Below are 8661 nucleotides of genomic sequence, written 5' to 3' on the forward strand. Positions count from 1 at the left end.
GGCACACGGCGGCCCCTTCCACCCTCCCCCGCCTCTGGTACCCTGCGGGGCGGTACAGTCCAGCCCTGCCCGACGGATTGCGTCCCAGTAGATGAAATTCGGTGGCTGACTGTGAAGCGGGAGTAAACCACCGGCCCCAGCCATACCTAGGGGATGGTGCCACAGCCTGTTTTCCTCTCATCCTGTGTAATCTAAATTGATGTTTTGGGAATTACAGAAGGCGCGAAGACTGACCCACGGGAAGCGTGGTGAAAACACGCTGCGGGAGCCTTCAGGGTCTGTGGTTGGTAGAGGGAAAGCCCACCCAAAACCACGGCCCAGATAGAGGCCGTAACAGCCACCAACTCCGACTGGGTTAATCCCATACAAATTGGAAAAATAAAGAGGCAATAGATCAACTGGTTACTGCAACTGTTGCTGACTTTGCACTTCCCTAAGGCACTTGGCACCAGAAACCAGCGGGTGGGGGACACCCCTGCCCTGGCTGCTAATTGGCCTCAGATAAGGAGAAATTCCCAGAGATTGGCCTGGGACTGCACGATTAGAAGGGCTGTTGGCAGTTTAGAAGGCGCTAGTTGAAAGCCCACTGGAAGGGGATGCACGCAATCATCAGGCACCATGACTGAGCAGAGCATGAGGTGCCAGCACTAGGCACTGGGGCCAGGCCACCAGCCAGGAGACCTCACATGCCAAGCATGCACGCCGTTGATTAGAAACTGGTATTGACCCACTATGCTCACCCTGCTTAGTGAATCAGTTTGCGATGATGTCACTGCGCGGTGTGATTCTGTTCTTGCTGCCACCCCACCCCTACCTTCACCTGTGCTATTAGTACAATGAAAAACGAGGAAACACAGTCACAGGAGGATGCACATCTGAATTATTTACACAGATGTAAAATACAACTACAGTACCAGGACGTAACTGTGAAAAAGAAAACCAGCTCGCAGAGACAACTGAAGACTCTGCTGGTTTGTGTGGCAGCATCTGAAAAGGGATTTAATTCAACCAGAAGACATTTAGACACGCTTTATCTATGTGGATTTATTTCAGTACAAGAAGAAATGACAGCATTCACACAATTAATACCCCCACAGAACTGGCTACAGCAGCTGTTGTCCCTACCCAAGACCAGGGTTGCTTGTGGCAATTGCTGCTGGAGGAGTCCTGTGTCGGTGTTGCTGCTTGAAAAAGCGGTGGTAATCACGAAAACCTCCTTTCTATATAAACACGTACAAAGTTCAAGGGCAGGTGGGGTACTCAGTGCAACTAAAGCATTACTCCCATGCAAAGCTGCAAGAACATTATCAATATGGGGCAAACATGTCCCAGGCCTGCCCACTTCCATGCTTCTTAACAAGAAGCTCTGCAATTCAAGTGATAAGGCAAGCAAGAAGCAGCAGCAAGGACGTACCTGGGATGAGAGGAAAGGCAATGTCTAGAGGCATGCCAGCTTCAAAATCTCCATCTGCCCTAACCCACCAGGTGGTGTATAGGCCCCTTACACCTTTTCAGTATGGTGCATACTCATGAGGCAGTTCTGTTGCTAGTTAGCCCCTTAAGAAAATTGACAATATTGCTCTGTATAGAGTTTCCCCTCCTTCACCAGCTCCATTCTACCCCTGCTTAGGGACTGCCGTTACCTATTGTTCCTCCTGCTACCACCCACACCGACACCTGAGCCTTTGAACTACATTCCTGCGTGCTCATGTTTCCAGTAGCTCAGGGCAAAGACCCTTAACCTCCAATACACAGAGCCTCCATGCTTCACCTGGAATGTGAAGACAGCTACATCCAGGCCAGCATGCTCGACAGCACAGACTATACCCTCTATCATGTCTGCTCCTCCACACTTCTACAAAGCAGCAGTTCTTCGTACGTTCAAAATTGTCTGTGTACACCTCCTGGCTTACGGCGCACAGTAACAAGTTATCCCACCTGAGGTGATCCCATAGCTACCAATGTGCAAGTCAGACACTCCACTAACCAGTCTGACAGTCGGTAGCAAAGACGAGATTGAGATCTAATTTCAGGCAGACCCAAAGCCTCAAAACAAGTACGGCTCCATTTTGATTGTGTGCTTCAAGTGCAGAGGAAGGTGTACCACACTAGCCAACCGACTGTTCAGCAGTGGCCTCAACAGTTCTCTACTTCATCAAGCAGAGGTTCAGTTTCTGCTGACTTGGAAACAGTAAGTCAGTGTGCTCCTCATGTAATCCTGACACAAGAACCAACGTATTTTTTTCTTCCTGCTCTCATGTAACTCTGTGTAGAATGAGTATGTGTAATTAGTAAAATACAGCAAAAGGTAACCAAGGAGTCACAAGAGTTTATTATGATCTGAGGCACAAAAGAAGTATGTTCTTCAGGCTTCTACCTCCTAAGTTTAAGTATTTTTGACAATTCCTCAAAGCACACATAACAAATTATTCCTAGGACTATTAAAAGAAAAAGCATAAAGATGAGATTTTTTTCAGACCCTTGTTCAAAGTGAAGTGTTACAAAACATCAGGCTATAAAGAGGAGATGTTACTTACTAATACAAAACAAGATTTCACCTCTTGGGAGCATGTCTGGAGGAAGAGAGGGAAGGATCTATTGTTAACACTGCAGTGGCTTCATAGACTAAGCAAGAAGTCTAAATATCAAGCAGCAGAAGCTCTTTATGCTTCCATGAAGAAGCTGTAAATTTACTAAAGAAACAGAAAAAGCATACAAACTAGCTCTGTGGTCATAGATATGACCATAGATTTCTTCTTAAAATGTGTCATCGTAAGGAAAAAGGACAATAGAAAAAAAGTCCAGTATTTTCTTCATATACATATTTACATTTAAAACTCTTAACTGTATTACTAAGCATTAATATGGTGATTTAAATGATCCATGCCAGCAAACTCGATAGAAGCTAATCTTCCACTCTGTATAAATAAAAGTTCCATCTTTGAGATCTTAGTGGGCCAAAAATCCAAATATATATAACAACAATTCCTTCTTTATCAAACCTACCTGCGTGCAAATCTATCGAGAATACCAGCCTAAAGCAGCCCAACATCCCAACTGTGAGTTGTTTACCGCATGCCATAGAAATGACCAAAGCAGCTATGGAGAACCAGTTACTACACAGTATTTATTCTAAGCAGTAGTTCTAACACATATTGAGATAATGGATAGTATATATACAGGGAATGATCATAATACACAGATCTTACATTATATTTACAAAATTTTAAATCCTCGATGCAACCACTTGACAGTGTGAAAGAATATTGCTCTCAAATGCACAGTTAACTGTATTCCCTTCATAAACTTTGCAAAAATCCAACCGTTGTGAAGTTCTTTGATGGAAATGAGTATTTAAAAGACCTTATTTAAAAAAGGCTAACATGCCTGCATTTCTGACACTTCACACAGTCTTAAAAAACAGTGCAGGATTTTTTTCGCCTGCTTTTGTACATTAGCAGTGGCTGGCTAGAACATTGAAGAAGTGAAAAACTTCATCTTTATCCATTACTGCCACTTCAGTTGAGCATTCAGTACATAATACTGGATGATACACTTCCTCCTCCTCTTGATTTGATTGCATAGAGGCAGTTTCTTTGCTGTGCTTCATTTTCTTACTTCTTTTCTTTACCTTCTTTCTGTATTTCAGAATTTCCTCTTTGTTAACAATGCAGTTCATCACAAACATTGCTCTATATTGTGTTTTGTAAGATTCATGTCTATGGAGAAAGGGAGAAAATGCAAGTCATACCATTGGTAAAACTCTGCTTCCAAGAAATGCGTTATTGTCACTGGAAATGGGATTAAAAATAGGAAGTACTATGCCAAAGGGCTGAAAGCCAAATAAAAAGGAATTTTTATAAAGAGAACAAAAGTCACAACTACAAAAATCTGTCTTGTTTTTAAGGCGTTTTTAAAACATGCTGGTTCTTGCTAAAATAAACACCCCCGAGTACAGTGGTATTGGTACTACAGAATTATGCATTGCTACCTATAGCTGATGATAGGCAAAAGATCATGAAGTTGTGAGTGCAACTGACTCAGCTACTGGCACTTAGATCCTAAAATGTCTTCCAAGCCTGAAATTCCTTATTTATAAATAACAAGCACTGACACATCACACTTGAAATGTCTATCATAAAGTATAAAATGTATTTTCAGCCGTCATCAGAATACCAACTGTATAGCTGGAGTACGTAACAAAATTCAGGGCTGGTTCAATTCAATTCAACACAATGTCCCTCAGGCTGCAGTTTTACACCAGCTTAAACCAATATAACAGGTGGCTGCAGAAGTCCTATCTCGACTTCTGCTGGCTTTACTGCCTGTAAAACGCTGTGCTGAGCTATTTCAGTTTATTAAACTCACAAAAGACCGGTCTGACAATAAAAATGGACGGTTTTCTGTCAGCTTAGCAAACTGAAATACTTAGCTATAGAACAGGGTCAAGGAGTACCAGAGCCAGCAAAGGGAAGAGAGTGAGCAACAGCACCAAGTACTTAGATGATTTTAGGCTGCCATGGAATTTCATCCTCAATCACCATAAATACTCAATAAATGAGAGGTAATTTATTCCTCATTTCACAAGATTTCCTTCTCCTTTACTCCCAGCTCAAGAGTCCTCTCCTTAGCACAGGTTAGCAGCACTAATTAGGTTTGCAGTGCAGTCAGATACTGGAGGGCTGCAAAACAGGCTGTGGATTCTAACCTAAATGCTTTCCAGGCACTTTTAAATGTAACTATACTCAAAACCACAACGGCTAAGACTCAAACCAAGTAAGAATACACTATCTTGATTTTGTTTAATCCTGCCCTAAACAAGGCACTTTTACGCAAAAATAACCTGGAATAATTTTATGCCTCTAATCATCAAGCCAACATATTTAAAAAGTAAAAATGAAAAAATCAGCCTGAACTACCTGTTTAGTCTCCATGATTTTTTAAAATAGTTTACCTTCTCCACTATGCTAGTTCTACCCTGTTCTTCCTCACCTCCGTGTTGCAGGTTAAACTGATCATCATTCTTACAAACTAGCATTCACCCCTAACTCCGATTCACACATATACACCTGCCTTCTCTTTATTAGTACCACCTTGAAAGACAGACTTGATCACATCAATTGATCAAATCAAATACATTAAAAATACTATTGGCTGGGAAAAAAACACCACGAAAAGACCCCTCATTGTCCACTAATTACCTCTGGCAGTCCAGGCATAATGTTGTCATGCAAGCAGGGCAATTCAAAACAGCATCACTGTTTGGAACAGCTGAAGGTTTTGGCTGCTGCTGCGGCACTCTTCTTTGATTACGGTACCTACGGATTCAAGAAAGGAGGAAGGAGAGACAAAAAGTGAAATTACGTGCCCTTGCTGTCGAGCATATCAATTTAACTGTCAAACCTTTTTTATATTAATATACACGAACTAATATTTGGCTCCTTGGACCTTTTTCAGTAACGCAAAGCACATCAATAAATAAATGGGGGGGGCAAACCCACATATCAGCATCTTTTCATTTACTTTGTACGGAGAATTTTCATTTGGTGAGATGAATACTTCTGGCATGAGAATTTGTGCCTAATAAACCCCTCCTCTGACAAGGCAGGTATCCAAGTGCAATCTCCTCAGGCAATTAATATTATCCTTTTCAACACATTTACATGGATAATTTTACTTCTGCAACAACTGTTTTTCTACTTAACCCTTCAAAAAACCCTCAGTAAATCAGCTTTGTGCTGTTTTATCTGAATATTTTGTGGCTCACTAAATTCTAATTTTTCCAAAACTAGAAATACAGTATTTAGCAGGAATAGATATTAATTTAGCAATCAAAGTATCTCACAACCTTTTCATTCACAGCATGGTTATTTAGATGAGATCTACAGACAAAACGGGCTTACAGGACTAGAAGTCTTGATTTTAAAGCATTGCAAATTTTAGAACTGTGTAATTTTAAAGACTCAAATTCCATTACATACACATAAAAATTTTACAGGCTTATTAAGTTTCATATGCTGTAAATTCTAAATAACTAATATTTCCACTGCATGAACTTGACAGCGTAGGCTTTATCTCTAGATTCACCATTTTAATTTAACTTTTTCAGTTTTTGTTAAGCATCCTGCAATTCAAATATTTATGGTCTCTTACCCCCTTCTCTGTGAGTCTACCCACTCTTGGTCTCTATTGTCTTCTTCTGGGTCATAGAGCAGTTCATCATTGGAAAGAATCCGACGTTGCTGATGTTTTCTCTTTTTCCGGACGTCCTGTGTAACTGAAAAGATGTTACATCCATCAGACATATGATGATTCTCTACTTAAAAAATCAAAACATCAATTTTTCAGTTTTCCTTTTCCATACTCGCAGTAAATCTAAACCAAAACATAAAGGTCTAGCTCATCTCTCCCGCACACGCACCACCCCAAAGCATTAACCCACCTTACATACATTGGGATACATCATAAAGTTGTGGGAACCACATTGAGATGATAATGGTTGGCAATTCCCCCCAAAAGGCTGCCTTCAGCAACAGCCCCTTGACCCCCCCAAGAGGATTCTACAGGATCTGAGAGTGCTACTGTAAAGATGTCCTCCTCTCTCCTCTCCCCAGCCGTTTACCTATTTTATCTTCATCCTCTGAATCAGAATCAAAGTAAATGTCATCATAGTATTTTGAAGTCGTGGCAGGTCCAGTTTGCCCAGTACTTGAGGAAGTACCTATGATTGAAATCAGAGAGAAGTGGTAAGAATGCCCCACCAAAAGGACAGCAAGTATACAGCCAAGAACAAACCTTCACTTTCATGTTTACTCTATCCAGAAGTGCTCTGCTTTATCTGGGTGCGTTAAGTAACATCTCTCCCAATTTACTCACACATCTTGATCATCCCCATCGCTTGTGTTACTTCATTTACAGGTCCTCTCAGAGCAAAACTTCTCAATCCCTCTGAGATGAACCTCAGGTACAGTTCAAAGGAAAGTTTCTCCCAAGGTAACCCTCCCTTTAGGCACAGAGGATGACACATCAAACATGCCTGTCTCTGCCCTGTATAACCCACAGAATCTCAGACACTTCACAAATCTTCAGTCTTGTGAAAGAAATACAGGTACGGAACATTGTTTCACAAACTTTGATTACAATAAAATTCACTAAAAAATTTCAGGGCCACAGAAGTTCAAAAAAGACCTAGATGAATTGTCAAGCACATCTGTCGCAGCCAGTCTGCACCAAAAATCCTATTAGGTGCTGGATGGACGTGGTGGTATCACTACACTACACTACACTATCACTATATCACCTTAATTGCACGAGTAAAACCTACAGATCAGACTTGCCCACTTACACAGTAAAAACTACTAAACCTGCTGAATGCAGAGTCAAGTCCCTGCAAGTGAGTATTATGTTGACCCTCCAGGAAATTAAAAACATTTCACTAGGTGTTTTGTAACAGGTAAAAAGAACGCATGCTCTTCAAATGCCAAAGCAACCCATCTATTGCACCCATAGTACACAAACACCATAACACATAGATCTTTAGTACAGTTTTACTATTTGATGTAACATGCAATTATAAGCAGGTAAGGGAGAGTAACATTTTTCCTGAGTTTTTCCCAGATTCGGGATCTCATTCTACCATATGCTACTCCTTTCTTCAAGAAAGGGCTCCAAATGTTGAAAGCATCAGGAGCCACTGGACAAAGTACGAGAGACGGCAACTTGCTCAAGAGAATTCTAAATACAATGAAAGAACAACTTAAAACAGAAGTCATAGAGATATTGGAAAAAAGGGGACTGACCCAACAAAGAGAAATCATATTAAAGCAGGAAATCAGAAGTTCAGAAACACCAAAATCCAAGTCTTAGAAAAGATGAAACAGAGGCATTCACTGAAATGGCACCTAGTGACTGTTTCTGCAAAAGTGATCAGTCATTTTAAGGTTTTCTGTAGCCTTCAAATGGCACTGGAATGTCACCACACACACCTCTAACCCCAAGAATAATACATTAACTTCACACCTTAACTGGACAACACTTAACTCACAATGCCATATGCAAGCAGATGTTAAGTGTGATTTACCCATTTCTGGTAATTTCCATTTGCCTTCCATAGTCCTCATGGTAGTGTTCAGTTCCGCTTCCATCTCCTTTTGGAACTCATCGTCACTGGAAGACTCGCTCTCCCCAGTCAGGCACTCCCGAATCAGCTTCCGCTTCTGGTCAGGAGTGCCATGTAAAAGCACATCCACCTCATCTTCCGAGCTACAAACATTTCAGCGTTACATGTCTAATTATTACAACCAGCTTAAAACATTGACCGAGCCATCTGGGGAACAGCGATCTGCATTGTGTGCATGCACTGGGAAGCACTTAATTCACGTGTTTATGGGAAAAGTATTTATTAAAATGCTTTATTAGCTCGTTGGTATTAAAACTCAGGTTTTAATGCAAAGGAGCTTCAGCTGACTGGCTGCGGCCGGCCACCGTGCCCCTGCAGCTCCAGTCAGCGAGGCTCCCTGCCGGGGCAGGGATGTGCTTACACGCTGCCATTTGTCGGGCCAGAAATGTAAATACTCCGGTTTAAAGGCAACAGCTCTCGGCGACGGCGGCTGCTGCGAGGCGATCCTCCTGCAACCCCCGAGCCGGCGCCCCGCGGCCCTC

General features: G+C 41.8%; 2 protein-coding genes across 2 annotated transcripts in view; both read right to left on the bottom strand.

The window, feature by feature from the left end:
* Window positions 1-1710, bottom strand: part of SPTSSA (serine palmitoyltransferase, small subunit A) — a 5273-nt gene extending 3563 nt beyond the window's left edge. The window contains exon 1 of the mRNA XM_009887007.1: window positions 1644-1710. Within this exon, the coding sequence (XP_009885309.1) occupies window positions 1644-1710 (67 nt within the window). The remainder of the gene's footprint in view (window positions 1-1643) is intronic.
* A 1400-nt stretch (window positions 1711-3110) lies between these two features.
* The window catches only part of EAPP (E2F-associated phosphoprotein), a 6709-nt gene continuing 1158 nt past the window's right edge, over window positions 3111-8661 (bottom strand). The window contains exons 3-8 of the mRNA XM_009887008.1: window positions 8541-8658; window positions 8081-8262; window positions 6623-6721; window positions 6154-6277; window positions 5202-5318; window positions 3111-3719 (exon numbers count right to left, since the gene is read on the bottom strand). Coding sequence (XP_009885310.1) covers window positions 3455-3719; window positions 5202-5318; window positions 6154-6277; window positions 6623-6721; window positions 8081-8262; window positions 8541-8658 — 905 coding nt within the window. The 3' untranslated portion in view covers window positions 3111-3454. The remainder of the gene's footprint in view (window positions 3720-5201; window positions 5319-6153; window positions 6278-6622; window positions 6722-8080; window positions 8263-8540; window positions 8659-8661) is intronic.

This window comes from Charadrius vociferus, unplaced genomic scaffold (genome assembly GCF_000708025.1).
Source record: "Charadrius vociferus isolate BGI_N301 unplaced genomic scaffold, ASM70802v2 scaffold14, whole genome shotgun sequence".
Taxonomy (NCBI): domain Eukaryota; kingdom Metazoa; phylum Chordata; class Aves; order Charadriiformes; family Charadriidae; genus Charadrius; species Charadrius vociferus.